Source organism: Homarus americanus, unplaced genomic scaffold (genome assembly GCF_018991925.1).
Source record: "Homarus americanus isolate GMGI-L3 unplaced genomic scaffold, GMGI_Hamer_2.0 scaffold47464, whole genome shotgun sequence".
Classification (NCBI taxonomy): Eukaryota; Metazoa; Arthropoda; class Malacostraca; order Decapoda; family Nephropidae; genus Homarus; species Homarus americanus.
The window spans coordinates 197501-217506 of NW_024723294.1; the positions used below are offsets into that span (position 1 = coordinate 197501).

Sequence of the window (20006 nt, forward strand, 5' to 3'; positions counted from 1 at the left end):
CTCCTTTCTTCTCCTCTCTCCTCCTCTTCCTCCTCCCGTGCCTCTATTTTGCTGTAAGTGTCCCTAATGTCGCTTATATTGTATCGGGTCAGTATGGGCATCTCTCCTCTCTCTCTCTCTCCTCAACACCCATTCAGGACAGAAGTTAAAATTTAATACTTTGTGGTATAATGTAATGTAAATGTGTGTGGGGGTCTGGGGCATGTATACGGCCTCTTATTAAACAGAGTAACTTAGAGTAATTTCAGACAAAATGAACACACACACACACACACACACACACACACACACACACCACACATTTCTCAAGCGGTCTCAACTCTTGTAAAACCCTCACAGTTCATCAACATTGCATGCTTGTCATCTAATTAACAATAAATCTCCCACAAACGGCGCTGAGGATACAGAGCTTTGCATCCATTCCATGGCCCTGACCTCAAGAAATCATCAACTGGAAGAAGTGAAGGAGGCCAAGCAGCCTCAAGTTCACACACACACACACACACACAACACCCACACACACTTACCTCGAGATCCCAGATGGATTTCAAAACTTGAGCCAGGGAAAAAGACTTAAGTGGTCTGCGAAGGACTCACAGAGAACCTTAATCGTGACTCTGAGGACTTTTACTCAAATTGAATCAGAAATGACCCAAGAGACAAGGGAGGAATTTAAACTCATTTTCACACAAACCTAAACCTCTGGTTTTATCAAAGTTAGATTACGAGACCCACCCCTCCTCTCAATGTTTCCAATAATGGGAGACGCATAGAGATATCGCAAAGACATAAACCCAATTTAAAAAAACTTAAGCAGAAGAGAGAGAGAGAGACAGAGACACAACAACAACACCCCACCCAGACCTAGTAGACAATGAAAAGATGACCTGCCTGAATTCAGGCTTCGTGTACATCTGTCGGGATATTAAGAAAGAGATCTCACCAACCAGGACCTCTGACATCTCTTTAGCTCAGCACAGACGGAAGACATTACTGTGATTAGAACGAGTAGATGGCTTCAGGCCCTCACAGATGTGAAGCACAGCCACAGTCCAACACCAAGAGGGACGCAGTTAAACCAGTTCATGGTCAGGTGGCGCCTCATAGAATTGATGGTGGGTACAGGCAAGGTGTCACTGCCACCTAGGACCTTACACACTCACTGCACCCCCCCTCTCTCTCCCGGGGTGTGAGAGAGGAGCACCACCCAGCTAAAAAGATGTCAACAACTGTGGGAGGGAAGGGAGGTGGGAGGGGGGAATAATGGCAGGTGAGATAGCCACCTATATGCAAGGTTGTAACCTGTCTCCTCCTCCCTGACACCTGCATATTACACCCCACCAAACCCTTTCCACTCACTGCACAGCGAGAGAACTTACTGCGTCATCTGTCCAGCCAAAGTGAGAGGAAATTATTTACTTTATTTAAAAGTGTCTGCCAGTTGAGTTATGGGGTTGGTGTTGCATTATCGGTGGTGAGGTAATGAAGAAGATGAGAAAGGGCTTCAATAATTGATGGGCCAAAAATCATCTCCGTCCATCACCTGTCTCGTTATCTAGCCATCTAAATTAAAACTTATCATATGTTTTCTATTAAAACAACTTTTATAATATATATTTTTATTAATTGGTGGAGTTAATCTAAGGATTGTCTGTTCTGTTATATTTTGTTATTATTATTTTATGTCATATTGTTGTTATTTGCTGTTGTTAAGGTTATTATTTAATAGTCGATTGTTGTTGCTGTTATTGTTGTTGTTGATGATATTATTAGTTAGTTGTGTTATCAGGCGAGACCTATCTTATGGAAAGATTCACTTTTAAAACGACTCAGCCTGCTGAAATGATTCCATTAATTCCTGGACGGTGACGATTTTGTAATATATTTTTTACCTCTTGTTATCTATTTGTGTTGATGAAAAACGTAGATGTTCCATTGGCTTTATTAATAATATGATATCCATATATATAAAGCCATTTTAAGTTGTTAGGTTAAGAGGTAGGTGAGGGTTTTGCTCGATGGTGAGTTTGGATTAGTTTAGGTGAGGTTTTGTTTTGCTCGATGGCAGAGTTTTGTCCGGTAGGTTAGATGAGGTTTTGTTTTACTCGATGGTGAGTTTTGTCCGGTAGCGAGTTGTCCAGTCAGTGTCCGACGGAGAAAATTGCCGAATGAAGAATAGTTCAGTGTGGCATTACCAGGAACTAACTTCCCAATAGTCAATTTCATTCCTCCCAACCTCATCCCCCCCTCCCTCCTCCTATTCCTCATCCTCCTCCTTCCTCCCATCCCCACACCTCCCTTCTTTCCCATCATCCTCCCTCCCCCTATCCTCTGCCCTCCCCACATCCCCCCTCCTCCTCTACCCTATCCCCTCCCACCTCCCCGCCTTCTTCCTCCATTACCCTCCTTCTCCCTCCATCTCCCTCATTCTCTCATTTTTCTTTCCTCCTCCCTCCCTTCCTGTCTCCCATTCTCTTCCTTCCCCCACCTCCCTCCCTCCCCCCTACAGACAACACTGAGCAACCCAATAGGAACATCACAGACCAACCCAACACAGGAGCAACCCAGAGGCCAACCCAACACAACCACAGAAAGCCAACCAACACAGAGCCAACCCAACACAGGAGAGCCAACCCAACACAGGAGGCCAACCCAACACAGAGCCAACACAGAAGGCCAACCCACAGAAACAACCCAACACAGGAGGCCAACCCAACACAGGAGGCCAAAACCAACAGAGCCAACCAAACACAGGAAGCCAACCAACACAGGAGGCCAACCCAAACAGGAAGCACCCAACACAGGAGGCCAACCAACAGGAAGCCAACCCAACACAGGAAGCCAACCCAACACAGAAGCCAACCCAACACAGGAAGCCAACCCACACACAGGAGGCCAACCCATCACAGGAAGCCAAACCACACAGACCCAACACAGGGCAACCCCAACAGTAGGCCAACCCAAATGAGAGGCAACCCAACACAGGAGCCAACCCATCACAGAGGCCAACCCAACACAGGAGGCCAACCCAACACAGGAAGGACCAACACAGGAGGCCAACCAACACAGAGGCAAACACAGGAGGCCAACCCAACACAGGAGGCCAACCCAACACAGCATTTCGTGGACCTGGTAAAACCCTCGATACAATTACATTCAGTGATCGCAGGACTTTTCCTTTACAAGCGATGGCGCGTTACAGGTGTGGGCTGTGTTGACTCTCTTGTTTCTCTTCCTTTTACACGTCCGGGAGGTGAGGGGTGGTCCTTCCTCGCTGTCACCGGAGTAGGGAAAGAGGGAGAGGATAGGGAAGGTGATAAGAGAGAGGAGGTAAGGAAGGAGGGATAGTGGTGGGAGAGGAAGGAAGGAGAAGAAAGATGGAAGGAAGAAGAGAGAGGAAACGATGGATGGAAGGAGTGAAAAGAGGAAGGAAGGAACATGACCCAGACACTAACTGATCTTTGAGTAGGAAGCAAATCTTGATGAAAAAAACTACTGAAAGATAAACAGCGAATCGTGAAGCCAGACACAGTTCCATGTCTTAATAAACCAGTGGAACAATTGTCTCCAACTACCCTCCAAGAGACAGTGAAGAGATAAGGTAAACTGTCTCTTATCCTGACAGAACCTTAACCTCACCTGTCTCTCATCCTGACAGAACCTCGACAAATCTTCTGTCTCAAAAAGACCAAAAATATAGAACCTGTTATAAAATATTAATGTTAGACTGGTAGTGATGATGTGAGTTTTTATGTTAACACAGATGTGTCACTGAATTAAGGTCACTCATGCATGGCTTCACTCACGGGACAGAACACCTGAGTCGCCATTAAGCTGCAGGTGAGGGAAGAGTCAAGGTTGAATTTCCTCCTCCCCAAACAAAAACAAACAAATAAATTAACACCAGTCCTTGTTGCTTGTTTTGTTTAGTTGTGTTCAGTGTTTGAGAGAGGATTGCTGATGAGATTCTCTCATAATAAAGTCTAAGTATTATACACACATTATTTCACTATCTTCCTCCTTGACCTCTCTCAATAAGTCTAAGTAATATACACATTATTTCACTATCTTCTCCTTTGACCTCTCTCTCTCTTCTCTCTCTCTCGTGGTAAACACTAAGTATACCTCACGTATCGTCACTACACCTTCTCTTACCCTCGACAGGTGTACAGCGGCCAGGTGGATACTTAAATGCCCTATTTACTGACGCACCTGTATTATAAGGCCAGGTGCCATGGGTTAATCTCAATTAACTTTAATCCGTCTTAGATATCACCCCCCCATGTTGACGTCTGATCCCAGTTACCCTATGACGATGTGAGGTCCCTGGGCGGGGCGGGGCGGGCGGGCGGGGGCGGGGGTAGAGGTACATAAATAAACACGCAGAGGAAATTAACGTCAATGCAACATCAACCTATTCTCTCTGCAAAATGTTACCTGTTAAAACTCTGATTATTCCAGGTACCATTTTGGGGATATTATACCTTTTAGGGATATTTTAGGTCTGACATTGTGGATATTTTAAGGTCTTGTCTTTGGGATATATTTGGATTTATATTATGGATATTTTTGGTGTTATTTTTGATGTACTTGAAATAATCTGTTATGGATATTTTAGAAACTCCCTTTGAGATATTTGGAAGTCTCTCTCTCTCTCTCCCAGGTCATGGTTTATAGCGACAGGACTCATTTCCGCTTCAGGATCTAGTACTCAGTTTAATAATGAAGAGAGTACAGGACCTCACACGACAGGTGTGGAATGGACACTGTCGTGTGTTCCCGTCATAGGCCTCATCCTGATTGGCCCCAGTACCAATACGCCCCATCAATAGTAACACAGTAGCGGTAACACACATTAGTAGTAACAGTAATAGTAAATACTAGTGGTAATAGTAGCAGTAACAGTGAATAGTATAAGTAACACGTGATTGAAGAATGATACGTAAAAATTATATTGAGAGCGTAATGGACAAACACGTACATCACACAAACACACACACAATAACACACATACAAATACATACATACTCACATACATACAAACACACACAAACAAAAACATACATACAGAGACACATACAAAGACACACACACACACACACACACACATACAAACACACATACATGCAAACAAAAACATTTCTTTATCTCTCGTAAGGACAAGAAAATAAATATATACATTGGTGATTTAATATATATATAAAACGTGTTTATGACTTGTATTAAACGAAGTCAAAGAGTTGAGTGGTGGTGGTTGTTGTTGTTGTTTTTCCTGATCATTAGTCTGAGGAAAGCGTCGGGGGAATTTATTAACAAAACCCTGGACCAATGTTTTCAAGAACTGTTAAGATGATTATAAGATTTTTTTAATTGTGTGAAATACGTGGTTTTTTTGTTTCTTTTGTGATTTGTTTTAACTCATTTACTTATTATATATATATATATTGTTTTTAATCTTTTTTTGGTGATGCCAAAAAATTTTCATTCACATTTGTTTAGGGTGTTTTAATTTTAATATTATATTTTTATTTATTTCGTATTATATTTTTTTTATTTTTTTTATTTAATTTTTATTTATTTATTTATTTATTTTTTGTATTGGAGGGTTGGTACTTGCTTTGTATAATGTATTTCAAGGCTGATAATGTGGGCGTTTGTGCATATGAGGGTGTATACTTCTCTCAGCCAGTATTCATGTTATAACAGAGGCTGGCAGTTGCACAATTTATCTTACATACACCACTGGCCCTCTCCACCACTACCCGTTCTCGCCCACCCACGCCCACCACACGCCAGTAACAACTCTCTCTCTCTCTCTCTCTTACTCTGTCTTTTTTCCAGTATCTCCTCTTCTTTTTCTCTCCTCTCTTTTTCTCTCACACACACACCACACACACACACACACACACACAACACACACACACACACACACACAGTACTGTCTATATATCTTTATTTCCTGAAGAATTCTTCCTTCACCTTTTCTGATTCCCTTTTTTCCCTCCCTTTCCTTCCTCCTTCCCTTCTTTTTCCCTTCCCACATTTAGGTAAGAATTTATCTTTTTTTACCCTCCTCCTCTCCTCCTCCCCTTGTTTCAGTATTATCTCTTGTTTGTTGTATAAAATTATTTGTTTTGTTGTGAAGGATTTTGCAGGTCATGTCGGGTTAGGCAGGGTCATCAAGGTCAGGTCAGGCTGTATCGTGTCGGGTTAGGTTAGGTTAGGTTAGGTCATGTCAGTTAGGTCAGAAGGTTAGGCCAGTTAGGTCAGGTTAGGTTAGGTTGGATTAGGTTAAGTTAGGTTTTGGTTTGTGAGTTGTTTTTTTCTCTGTCTAGGTTATTTCCAGTTTGTTTTCGTTGGTATTTCAGTTATGTAGTGGTTTTAAAATGCGTTTGTATGGATTCTGAAGCTGCTTTCTTCCTGTTAAGGCTTTCTCTAGTACAATGACTTAACCCCTTGAGTACATTGACTTAACCCCTTGATTTCATTGACTTAACCCCTTGAGTACAATGACTTAACCCCTTGAGTACAATGACTTAACCCCTTGAGTACAATGACTTAACCCCTTGAGTACCGTGACTTAACCCCTTGAGTACAATGACTTAACGCCTTGAGTACCGTGACTTAACGCCTTGAGTACCGTGACTTAACCCCTTGAGTACAGTAACTTAACCCCTTGAGTACCGTGACTTAACGTCTTGATTACAATGACTTAACCCCTTGAGTACAATGACTTAACCCTTTGAGTACCATGACTTAAACTACAGTCTGTGGCAACCTTCACTGACTCCAGGAACCAAACATGAAGATAAAACTTGGGCTTATTTACATATATGTCCTGAATTTATCGTGTAGTAACTCATGGTGTGTGTGTGTGTGTGTGTGTGTGTGTGTGTGTGTGTGTGTGTGTGTGTGCGTGTGAGAAAACTCTCTACCACCTGAGTTACTGCATACGGTCGTTTACACTCTGTTCCTTCCTCCTCTTCCACCTCACAAGCCATCCTCCTCTTTCCTCCTCCACCAAAGTCATCCTCCTCCTACACCCTCAATAGCCAGACGTCGAGAACACTTCAACACACCGTCAGTTAAGATGCACTCTCCTGACTCTCACGCAAAGTTACCCACTCACACGTATGTCATCAAGTTGTTGAGACGTTTCCCAGCCGAGTAAAGTTTGCTTCAAGTCGAGTCTTCTTCAATACATGAGGAACGGGCGGACGTCAGCTGTGAAATCAGGAACAAGTCGAGGCCTTGCAGGAGGCAGAGCCTGGGAGAGGTGGGGTGGGGTGAGGGTGGGTGGGGTGGGGAGGGGGTGGGTGGGGGAGGTGGGGGGGGTGGGGTGGGGTGTGGGAGGGGTGGGGGAGGGGGGGTGGGGGTGAGGGGTGGGGTGAGGGTGGGTGGGTGGGGTGAGGGTGGGGTGGGATGGGGTGAGGCAGCTCTGCACTCCTGCTGTGAAGGAAGTGATAGGTTGTCATGTGAGATACTAGGGGAAATATATTCCATGAATAGGAGAGAGAGAGAGAGAGAGAGAGAGAGAGAGAGAGGTACCAATATGAAAGTGTTACATTAAAATTATTAGCTACATGGAACACGTCCGTCAACAGAAACACTATAGCAACAACAGGGTGAGTGACCGTTGAGTGACCCCTGAGAACTACCAGTCGTCCACCACTGTCACACACCCTAAAGGCCAGGCCGGATATGACAACAGGGCAGAGAGCGAGTTAGGATTATTACATGATGTCACAATTTGTCAATTCATAAGATTATACTAATTCCTTTATTCCTCATGCTAGCTGAGAGTTATATTTCTCATCATTATTTATAATTGATGGACATAAGTAATTAATTATCTTTCTCATCATTTTTATTATTTTTGATGGATTACTTTAATTATAATCTTGTTACGTGTTTACTCACCACCACTCGTGTCTCTCAGGTCCAGTGTAACTGCAGTTAATGTAGTGAGAGATCTGTGGCGCATATCTCATCTGTAATCATATATATGTACTTAAACACTGTCGGCTCAGAAACATTCATACTTTAACAAGATAGCGTAACGTTCATATATTCCCTCCTCCAGGTGTGTTCGTGGGGTATACATGTGTGTGTGTTGCTAGAATACTTCCCCCTCTCTCCTCCAGGTGTGTTCGTGGGATATTTATGTGAGTGTGTTGCCAGAATACTTCCCCCTCTTTCCTCCAGGTGTGTTCGTGGGATATTTATGTGAGTGTGTTGCCAGAATACTTCCCCCTCTCTCCTCCAGGTGTGTTCGTGGGATATAGATGTGAGTGTGTTGCCAGAATACTTCCCCCTCTCTCCTCCAGGTGTGTTCGTGGGATATTTATGTGAGTGTGTTGCCAGAATACTTCCCCCTCTCTCCTCCAGGTGTGTTCGTGGGATATTTATGTGAGTGTGTTGCCAGAATACGGACAGCTGCAACACGGACTAGGCTGTGTGGAGTTGCCTTTTGTGAAACTCTTGTTGACAATGATAGTGAAATAGCTTTGTCAGGATAGTATCAATAGCAGGTAAGGCTGTCAGGTAGGGGAGTGGGAGGCAGGCGGTGATTACACATAGTCTTGCTGTCCCGTTGATAACTCTCCAAACATATAATAATATTTCTCGTGTTTAGCTGTTGAGTCGATCACTTGATGGTGTACTTCCAAACTAAACCTAACCTAACCTAACCTAACCTAACCTAACCTAACCTAACCTAACCTAACCTGACCTAACCTGACCTAACCTAACCTAACCTAACCTAACCTAACCTAACCTAACCTAACCTAACCTAACCTCCCACTCAAGGAAGACCAATAGTCCTTCATCCATATCTACAGGCGTCAAGTTAAATCAAGATGGCGTGCAGGTTATAGCAGTAAGGGGCAATATCTTAGTAGCTCTTATATAGGGAGGCTGTGATGAGTTGTGGCGAGGCTTCCAAATAACCTACGATCTTTGTTGATAATTGATAATGTTATTTAAGTTGGGATATAAACACGATAAAAGATAAAACCACTGATTACTATACACAGTTTGTCGGGTGTTTGCATGATCAGGGTGTTTCCATGATCAGGGTGTTTCCATGATCAGGGTGTTTCCATGATCAGGGTGTTTCCATGATCAGGGTGTTTCCATGATCAGGGTGTTTCCATGCATGTTATCTCTGTTGGTTTAGATTACGAGTTTGTCTTTTGATATCTTGTGTAGGAGGTATTGGGTGAGAGAGTTCATTATATATACAATTGGGTGTGTTGCCTCGGTGAGCTTCCTCTTGGTGTTAAAGAGTCTAAGAGGTGATTTCAATAGTGTACTGTACAGGTGTGTAGGGGCTGGTTTGGTTACCTCGTTGAAAACCATCCAAACAAGCTGCAATCGTTCCTTGTTGATGTTAGATTCTGAGCACTGTCTTTTGATGGTCTGTGTGAGTGAGTAAGAAAATCAAATACTTTCTTTGTGTGTGTTCGACCAAATAGATTACGGCTTTCATCCTCAAACGGATTCGCCCTCCAACTTCTCCACAACTTTAGTAAGATTTTTTTTATTTATTTTTTTTATTCTATTTTTATTTATTTTATATATTTTTTTTGTAAAGTTTCCTCTTCCAATTGTAATCGAGAGTTTTCCCTTGTTGGTTTGAGAGCTGATGCTGGTGCACTAGGGAATTGCCACATCGCTTGAGAAACATTACCTTCCAGTTTAATGAATCGTTACCATCTAGTCCAGGGATCGAGAGAGAGAGAGAGAGAGAGAAGGAGGGGGAGGAATAAAAAATAAAGCAATAAAAGAGTACAAGTGTGAGGGGAAGGAGAGATAGAGAAAGACAGAGTAATAAAAGCGAGATAGAAAGGGAGAGAGAGAGAGAGAGAGAGAGAGAGAGTGTTGCCTAACTCGACTCCCAGATATACACTGTCGACCAAACGCTATATTTAACAGAATCAATCTCTCTCTCCTTGAACTCCGCTCCCCAGAGTTATTTATATAAAGCGTCGTATCTGTCACTCACATAACTCTTGCTTCATCCAGTGTATCTAGTGAAGTGAAGTCAAGTGAAGTCAAGTCAAGAAATAGATTGTATGATGTTGGAGAAATCAGTTAAGAAAAATATTGCATAAATCAGTTAAGACAAATATTGCGTTAATGAGACAGATTTCATTTATCATAACGAGAAAAAAAAATAAACTTGTGATTATTTTTTTTCGTAACTAAACGCGTGTTTAACTTCTCCGCAGCCAGGTAGTCGTCGTGTCAACATCACTGGTCGAGAAAAATAAAACTAAGAGCCAAATGTCACAGCAAAACATCAATACCAAAGGACTCTATTCTCACAATCTGTCAATGCGAGTCTCTCTTTAAAACTCTATATCAAGGGAGATATTTTTTGTAATTTTATTTTTTTACTATGTGTTTGTTTTTTCCTCATGTGGCCATTCTGAGGTCTGCTGTTGACTTAATTTTCTTTCTTTCGTTCTTGGTTGTCCATGTACATAGCCATTTATTTATTCCTATATACACACAGTACATATGTTTATAGGTGAAGTAATTACATAAACAAATATATATATTTTTTTCGTCTCGTCAACACTTTACATAGAACAGCAAAACGAAATCAAGTTTAATTTGCTGGTTCATTATTAAGTTCCTGTTCTCACTCGTAACTTCATCTGTCGCACACATTATTACATAAATTAACTGGGAAATATTCTCTTGGGGAACTGGGAAAGATATATTTTGTTTTTGTTTGGGACGACCTATTTTGGGGAAGGTACACGACCCCAGGAGAAGGAGGAGGAGGAGGGGAAGGGAGGGTGGGGGGAGGGAGGGGAGGGAGGGGAGGGGAGGGGGGAGGGAGGGGGTAGGGTAGAGAGTAGGAGAGGGAGAGAAGGTAGGAGGGAGAGGGATGAGGAAGAGAGAGAGGGGAGGAGAGGGTAGGGGAGGGAGAGGGTGGGGGAGGGAGAGGGGTAGGGGAGGAGAGAAGGTAGGGGAGGAGAGGGTAGGGAGGAAGAGAGAGAGTAGGGGAGGAGAGGGTAGGGGAGGGGGAGGGAGAGGGTAGGGGAGGGAGAGAGGTTAAGGAGAGAGGGTAGGGGGAGGGAGTACCCGGAGGACTGCGATATACTCTACCTTTCACTACTGTGTCCAGGTGCGTTTGTCTACTAACTGGGACTTGTGTCTGTCTGTCTGTCTGTTTGTCTCTCTTCCTTGGGACAGAGGACTCTCCCTTTACCACTCCTCTGTTAAAAAAAAATTATTGGTACGTCACAAATATGTTTCAGTGTTGGTCTCACGAAGTATTGTAGCCCGTTAAGGATAGTGTGTTAGTCTTGAAGTAAACACTAGACTCCTTCTTAACAACAAGATGTTTGTCTTGTATATCAAACACCACAATAAACACAAATCTATTAATGATGAGTAAAAGGAGATACAGTAGTAAAGATTTGTTAATCCCGAAAGAAATAATTTCTCTCTCCCTTGATATAAATTAAATTAATTAATAAATTATTTTCTCAAACATTACCAAAGACACTTGTTTGTTTATAAAAACAAATATTTGTTTTATGTGTCCTACATGGAACACAAAAGTAAGCATTTTAATGTTTTCTAAAGAAATACAAAAAATAGTGAAAGAGAGGTAAGGTCTGTACTGTCTCATTCTCTGAAGAAAAATGAAAAGATGTCCAGTAATTTTGTCAGATGAGGCAACAGAGGGTTTATATATATATATATATATATATATATATATATATATATATATATATATATATATATATATATATATATATATATATATATATATATATATATATATAATTTTTTCTCCCAGAAAATACCCAGAACACATTACATGGATCTAACACAAAAGAAAACATCTTTTCTGGTCATTTTCACAGAAGATATAAAAAAGAAAGAAATCTGAATATAGAACAATAGTTCTCTGTCACACAAGGCACAGAAAAGACAGTTGCTGTATCTAAAATAACGAAGGATATTTTATATCTATTCTTCAAACAATACAAAAAGAAACTATTAGTTTTATCGTTTACAGTTTACCGTCAAAAGACAAAACAAAAAGTGATGAGGAACGTGATGAATATAGAACAATAGTTCTCTGTCACACAAGGCACAGAAAAGACAGTTGCTGTATCTAAAATAACGAACGATATTTTATATCTATTCTTCACACAATACAAAAAAGAAACTATTAGTTTTATCGTTTACAGTTTACCGTCAAAAGACAAACAAAAGATGAGTGAACGTGAGAGCGAGTCACATAGTAAAGACTCAACACTGTACAGTAGAGCGAGTCACATAGTAAAGACTCAACACTGTACAGTAGAGCGAGTCACATAGTAAAGACTCAACACTGTACAGTAGAGCGAGTCACAGTAAAGACTCAACACTGTACAGTAGAGCGAGTCACATAGTAAAGACTCAACACTGTACAGTAGAGCGAGTCACATAGTAAAGACTCAACACTGTACAGTAGAGCGAGCCACATAGTAAGACTCAACACTGTACAGTAGAGCGAGTCACATAGTAAAGACTCAACACTGTACAGTAGAGCGAGTCACATAGTAAAGACTCAACACTGTACAGTAGAAGCGAGTCACATAGTAAAGACTAACACTGTACAGTAGAGCGAGCCACATAGTAAAGACTCCAACACTGTACAGTATAGCGAGTCACATAGTAAAGACTCAACACTGTACAGTAGAGCGAGTCACATAGTAAAGACTCAACACTGTACAGTAGAGCGAGTCACATAGTAAAGACTTAACACTGTACAGCAGAGCGAGTCACATAGTAAGACTCAACACTGTACAGGCAGCGAGTCACATAGGCAAAGACTCAACACTGTACAGTAGAGCGAGTCACATAGTAAAGACTCAACACTGTACAGTAGAGCGAGCCACATAGTAAAGACTCAACACTGTACAGTAGAGCGAGTCACATAGTAAGACTCCAACACTGTACAGTGCAGAGCGAGTCATATAGTAAAGACTACCACTGTACAGTAGAGCGAGTCACATAGTAAAGATTCAACACTGCAGCCAGCAGAGCGGAGTCACATAGTAAAGACTCAACACTGTACAGCAGAGCGAGCCACATAGTAAAGACTCAACAGTAGAGCGAGTCACATAGTAAAGACTCAACACTGTATTGTGCAGAGTGAGTCACATAGTAAGACTCAACACTGTACAGTAGAGCGAGTCACATAGTAAAGATCAACACTGTACAGTAGAGCGAAAGCCATAGTAAAGACTCAACACTGTACAGTAGAGCGAGTCACATAGTAAAGACTAACACTGTACAGTAGAGCGAGCTCACATAGTAAGACTCAACACTGTACAGTAGAGCGAGTCACATAGTAAAGACTCAACACTGTACAGTAGAGCGAGCCACATAGTAAAGACTCAACACTGTACAGTATAGCGAGTCACATAGTAAAGACTCAACACTGTACAGTAGAGCGAGTCACATAGTAGACTCAACACTGTACAGTAGAGCGAGTCACATAGTAAAGACTCAACACTGCACAGTAGAGCGAGTCACATAGTAAAGACTTAACACTGTACAGTAGAGCGAGTCACATAGTAAAGACTCAACACTGTACAGTAGAGCGAGCCATAGTAAAGACTCAACACTGTACAGTAGAGCGAGCTACATAGTAAAGACTCAACACTGTACAGTAGAGCGAGTCACATAGTAAAGATCTCAACACTGTACAGTAGAGCGAGTCACATAGTAAAGACTCAACACTGTACTGTAGAGCGAGTCACATTAGTAAAGACTCAACACTGTACAGTAGAGCGAGTCACATAGTAAAGATCAACACTGTACAGCATAGCGAGTCACATAAAAGACTCAACACTGTAGAGTAGAGCGAGTCACATAGTAAGACTCAACACTGTACAGTAGAGCGAGTCACATAGTAAAGACTCAACACTGTACAGTATAGCGAGTCACATAAGTAAAGACTCAACACTGCATGGGTAGAGCGAGTCACATAGTAAAGACTCAACACTGTACAGCAGAGCGAGTCACATAGTAAAGATTCAACACTGTACAGTAGAGCGAGTCACATATAAAGACTCAACACTGTACAGTAGAGAGCGAGTCACATAGTAAAAAGACTCAACACTGTACAGTAGAGCGAGTCACATAGTAAAGACTCAACACTGCGCTGTAGAGCGAGTCACATAGTAAAGAGACTCAACACTGTACAGTATAGCGAGTCACATAGTAAAGACTCAACACCGTACAGTGCAGAGCGAGCTACACATAGTAAAGACTTCAACACTGTACAGTATAGCGAATACATAGTAAAGACTCAATACTCGTAATCAGAGCGAGTCACATAGTAAAAGACTCAACACTGTACAGTAGAGCGAGCCATTGGCTAGTAAAGACTCAACACTGTACAGTATAGCTAAGTCACATAGTAAAGACTTAACACTGTACTGTAGAGCGAGTCACATAGTAAAGACTCAACACTGTACAGTAGAGCGAGCCACATAGTAAAGATTCCCAACACTGTACAGTATAGCGAGTCACATAGTATAGACCAACACTGTACTGTAGAGCGAGCCACATAAGACTCAACACTGTACAGTGCAGAGCGAGTCACATAGTAAAGACTCAACACTGTACTGTAGAGCGAGCCACATAGTAAAGACTAACACTGTACAGTATAGCGAGTCACATAGTAAAGACTCAACACTGTACTGTAGAGCGAGCACATAGTAAAGACTCAACACTGCGCAGTATATAGCGAGTCACATAGCAAAGACTCAACACTGTACAGAGCGAGTCACATAGTAAGATTCTCAACACTGTACAGTATAGCGAGTCACATAGTAAAGACTCAAACACTGTACTGTAGAGCGAGCCACATAGTAAAGACTCAACACTGTACAGTATAGCGAGTCACATAGTAAAGACTCAACACTGTACTGTAGAGCGAGCCACATAGTAAAGACTCAACACTGCACAGCATAGCGAGTCACATAGTAAAGACCAACACTGTACTGTAGAGCGAGCCACATAGTAAAGATCACACTGTATTGGCATAGCGAGTCACATAGTAAAGACTCAACACTGGTACTGTAGAGCGAGCTATTATAGTAAAGACTCAACACTGTACAGTAGAGCGAGTCACATAGTAAAGACTCAACACTGTACTGTAGAGAGCCACATAGTAAAGATTCCTCAACACTGTACAGTAGCGAGTCACATAGTAAGACCAAATACTGTACTGTAGAGCGAGCTATTACAGTAAAGACTCAACACTGTACAGTATAGCGAGTCACATAGTAAAGACTCAACACTGTACAGTAGAGCGAGTCACATAGTAAAGACTCAACACTGTACAGTATAGCGAGTCACATAGTAAAAGACTCAACACTGTACTGTAGAGCGAGCCACATAGTAAAGACTCAACACTGTACAGTATAGCGAGTCACATAGTAAAGACTCAACACTGTACTGTGAGTAGCCATAGTAAAGACTCAACACTGTACAGTATAGCGAGTCACATAGTAAAGACTCAACACTGTACTGTAGAGCGAGCCACATAGTAAAAGACTCAACACTGTACAGTATAGAGTCACATAGTAAGACTCAACACTGTACCAGTAGAGCGAGCCACATAGTAAAGACTCAAATACTGTACAGTGTGAGCGAGCCACATAGTAAAGACTAACACTGTACAGTAGAGCGAGCCACATAGTAAAAGACTCAACACTGTACAGTAGAGTTTAGAGCTACATAGTAAAGACTCAACACTGTACAGTGTAGCGAGCCACATAGTAAAGACTCAACACTGTACAGTGTAGCGAGTCATTACAGAAGACTCAACACCGTACAGTAGAGCGAGTCACATAGTAAAGACTAACACTGTACAGTGTAAGGAGCCACATAGTAAGACTCAACACTGTACAGTAGAGCGAGTCACATAGTAAAAAGACTCAACACTGTACAGTAGAGCGAGTCACATAGTAAGATCAACACTGTACAGTAGAGCGAGTCACATAGTAAAGACTCAACACTGTACAGTAGAGCGAGCCACATAGTAAAGATTCAACACTGTACAGTGTAGCGAGCCACACAGTAAAAGACTCAACACTGTACAGTAGAGCGAGCCACATAGTAAAGACTCAACACTGTACAGTAGAGCGAGTCACATAGTAAAGACTCAACACTGTACAGTAGAGCGAGTCACATAGTAAAGACTCAACACTGTACAGTAGAGCGAGTCACATAGTAAAGACTCAACACTGTACAGTAGAGCGAGTCACATAGTAAAGACTCAACACTGTACAGTAGAGCGAGCTACATAATAAAGACTCAACACTGTACAGTAGAGCTAGAGTCACATAGTAAAGACTCAACACTGTACAGTAGAGCGAGTCATAGTAAAGACTCAACACTGTACAGTAGAGCGAGTCACATAGTAAAGACTCAACACTGTACAGTAGAGCGAGTCACATGTGCAAAGACTCAACACTGCCAGTAGAGCGAGCCACATAGTAAAGACTCAACACTGTACAGTAGAGCGAGTCACATAGTAAAGACTCAACACTGTACAGAGCGAGTCACATAGTAAGACTCAACACTGTACAGCAGAGCGAGTCACATAGCAAAGACTCAACACTGTACAGTAGAGCGAGTCACATAAAGACTCAACACTGTACAGTAGAGCGAGTCACATAGTAAAGACTCACCACCGTACAGTAGAGCGAGTCACATAGTAAAGACTCAACACTGTACAGTAGAGCGAGCTATTAGTAAAGACTCAACACTGTACAGTAGAGCGAGTCACATAGTAAAGACTCAACACTGTACAGTAGAGCGAGTCACATAGTAAAGACTCAACACTGTACAGTAGAGCGAGTCACATAGTAAAGACTCAACACTGTACAGTAGAGCGAGTCACATAGTAAAAGACCAACACTAAAGGCAGAGTTGAGTCACATAGTGGGGGGACCAACACTGTACAGCAGAGGAGTCAAGGCGTAAGGACTCAACACTGTACAGTAGAGCGAGCCACATAGTAAAGACTCAACACTGTACAGTAGAGCGAGTCACATAGTAAAAGACTCAACACTGTACAGTAGAGCGAGCCACATAGTAAAGACTCAACACTGTACAGCAGAGCGAGCCACATAGTAAAAGACTCAACACTGTACAGTAGAGCGAGTCACATAGTAAAGACTCAACACTGTACAGTAGAGCGAGCCACATAGTAAAGACTCAACACTGTACAGTAGAGCGAGCCACATAGTAAAGACTCAACACTGTACAGTAGAGCGAGTCACATAGTAAAGACTCAACACTGTACAGTATACTCAACCTTCGTTGGTGGCCGACACTGTACATGACGGCCTTCACTTCCCCTACCTGTAAAGTTAGGCACTCGTGTAAAGCTGGGTGGACTAGGAGTACCCTGGGAGCTAGTTAGCGATCCTTAGGACAGGAGACAAGTACTCCAGCCAATCGGCCGCCGCTCCCCTTAGTTCCATGAAATAGAAAATTCAATCTTTTATCTCACAAAAGCAAATAGCGAGAGGGAAGACTACACACCGGTAACAGCCACACATTTTACGCTTTTCTAATAAAAAAAAAAAAAAAGTATAAATAATAAAAAAGTATAGAAAATATCATGTGAGTGAAACAAGCTTGAACCGTTGGCTCCAGCAGAAGTAATTAACAAGCTGTACCTCCCCATCCCGGCCCTTTACAAACGTTTCATTGGCCTCCACCTCTGCCCAAAACGTTTATTTTATATCGGGGCAACACAATCCCAGAGTGGAGAGTCGTACACCACACCACCAGCCATACACCACACCACCAGCCATACACCACACCAATTGTTACACCACACCACCAGCCATACACCACACCACCATCCGGTAACCTCTCTTTAAAAGCAATCATTCCACTCCTCGGTGTGAGATTAGGTTAGGTTAGGTTAGGTTATGTTACGATTTTCTTAAGTTGGCCTTTGTTTAGTGTGAGGATTGTAAAGGATTTGGTGATTGTAACTGTGGATGAATATAATGTTTGATAAATTCTAAGATAATATTTGTAGATGAGTTACTGGTAATACTGTTAGCGGACAGATTCCTTGTTTCTTTAGTGTTGTTTATATGTTTACTGACCTTGGTGATGGTTGTTTCCGGGTCAAGTTGCCGTCATGTTTATTCTGACCTTCATCTTCTTGGTCTTGTCACTTCTGTGTATTACAATTGTTGTTATCTCTGTCTCTCCCATCTCCTCCTTTCTTTCTCTGGCAGGTTATAGCTGTGTGTGTGTGTGTGTGTGTGTGTGTGTGTGTGTGTTACTCCTTCTCTTCATCTCTCAGGTTTTATCCTATATTGTCTCACAATTGGGTTATCTCCCACTCTCCGTTCTCTGACAGATGGCCATTGAGATTCTCCCAAACCACCGCATTCTTCCTCAAGGTAAAAGTGAAGGAATATTTCTCCCGGAGATACAGATCACATTTTAAACTCACTCTGAGGCTGCGGGGAGGAAGCATCAACCACACTACCTGGATTTCAAGCCTCAAGTCGCAATATTTTTCTTGTTGTATCAGAAAAACACATCACGTTTTAATCTGACTACGTGACTGTGGTAAGCAAGCAAAGCAGGCAGGCAGGCTGGCAGGCAGGCACAAAACATGGCGTGAGGCAGCAATTCCGTGTTGTTTTCTTCAAATGGTACAAAAAACATATATCATATCCAGTTCACTAATGGTACTATGGTAAGCAAGCAAACAAGCACTAGTATGGAGTTAGTTAGCCACGGAGTATAAGACAATGTCTTCACTGCATCAAACACATATTTTAGTCTTACTACCGGAGCTGTGGCAAGCAACCATTCAAGCAACAAATCAAGAAAGAAAAAAGCAAGCAAACAGGGATGGAAATATACATAGCTTAGTCTCGGAGTGAAGTAACAATGCCATTTACTTTAGATTACCTCCCAAAAAATTAAATATATCCTCGGCCTCCAGAACAGACCACGTCCTTCACCCTTCCACTGCTGAAACGTCAACCCAAGACTGTCCTAACAACCCTAATACACATATCCCAGTGTTAAAAACCCCTCATTAAGGCAGTCGGTAACAGCCTCTTTAAATGAGGATACTTGTCTGTTTGTCTGTTTGTTGAATAGTGTATACAGAGGGGGGGGGGTGACAGTAGGGGCAGGTTGGTGCCCCTTATTAGTGGAGAGTTTTTCAGAAAGGTTGTGTATACAGTTAAGTACATAATATTTACCTCAACATCGTCTGGTAGAGGAAGCGGGGCCAAATTATTGATTATACAAGGCGGTGTATTGACTCTTTTAGGGGAGATCTTTCTATCTTTGTTGACTCGATAAATCTTGGGTATACCCCTGCTGTAGACGGTGTGTGGAACTGATATCTCCGCCTCCACCTGTAGTGAAATGTTCAACTGTGTACCTCTAGACACAGTTGAACAGTGGTAAGAATAAGTGGCTGAATAACCTGTCAGCCGCAATACTTTAAGGTATTAGTGGATTTTGGCCTTATTTTAAAGTTCTCAGTAGTTTAGACATGGTTAAAAAAATAATAAATTCCCAGAAAATCTTTAGAGTTGAATGTCATTGATAGGAGATATATGCTGGCGGTAATAATAGACTTAATCCTTAATGGTTTCTTTCTCATCCTGGCGGCTGTCTCAAAACATGTATTTTTAGAAGAGTTAATTTTACAGACTTAATAAAGATTTGTGTCTAATTCTGGTTTATGTGTTTACAGGACCAGACTTCAGTACAGTACAAGGTAAATATACATTGTTTCTCTTTTTTAATGTAAGTTATCAGAGAACAGTTTTATAATTTGCACATATAAGTTATAGATAGCTTTAGGGATTGAGAATTCACTGATACAATAGTCAGTGTTATTTTAAATTAAAAAGACATAAATTAAATGAATAAACTTAGCGGTATTATGTATAATTCTACAGTGTATAAAACTTTTA

At 41.8% G+C, this 20006-nt stretch overlaps 1 protein-coding gene across 1 annotated transcript; it reads left to right on the plus strand.

Moving 5' to 3' along the window:
* The first annotated feature begins 1012 nt into the window (after nt 1-1012).
* LOC121863389 (activating signal cointegrator 1 complex subunit 2 homolog) lies at nt 1013-2954 on the plus strand. The gene is made up of 2 exons (XM_042362008.1): nt 1013-1125; nt 2558-2954. Exons 1-2 carry the CDS (start codon nt 1013-1015, stop codon nt 2952-2954), a joined length of 510 nt encoding a protein of 169 aa, XP_042217942.1.
* The last annotated feature ends 17052 nt before the right edge of the window (nt 2955-20006 follow it).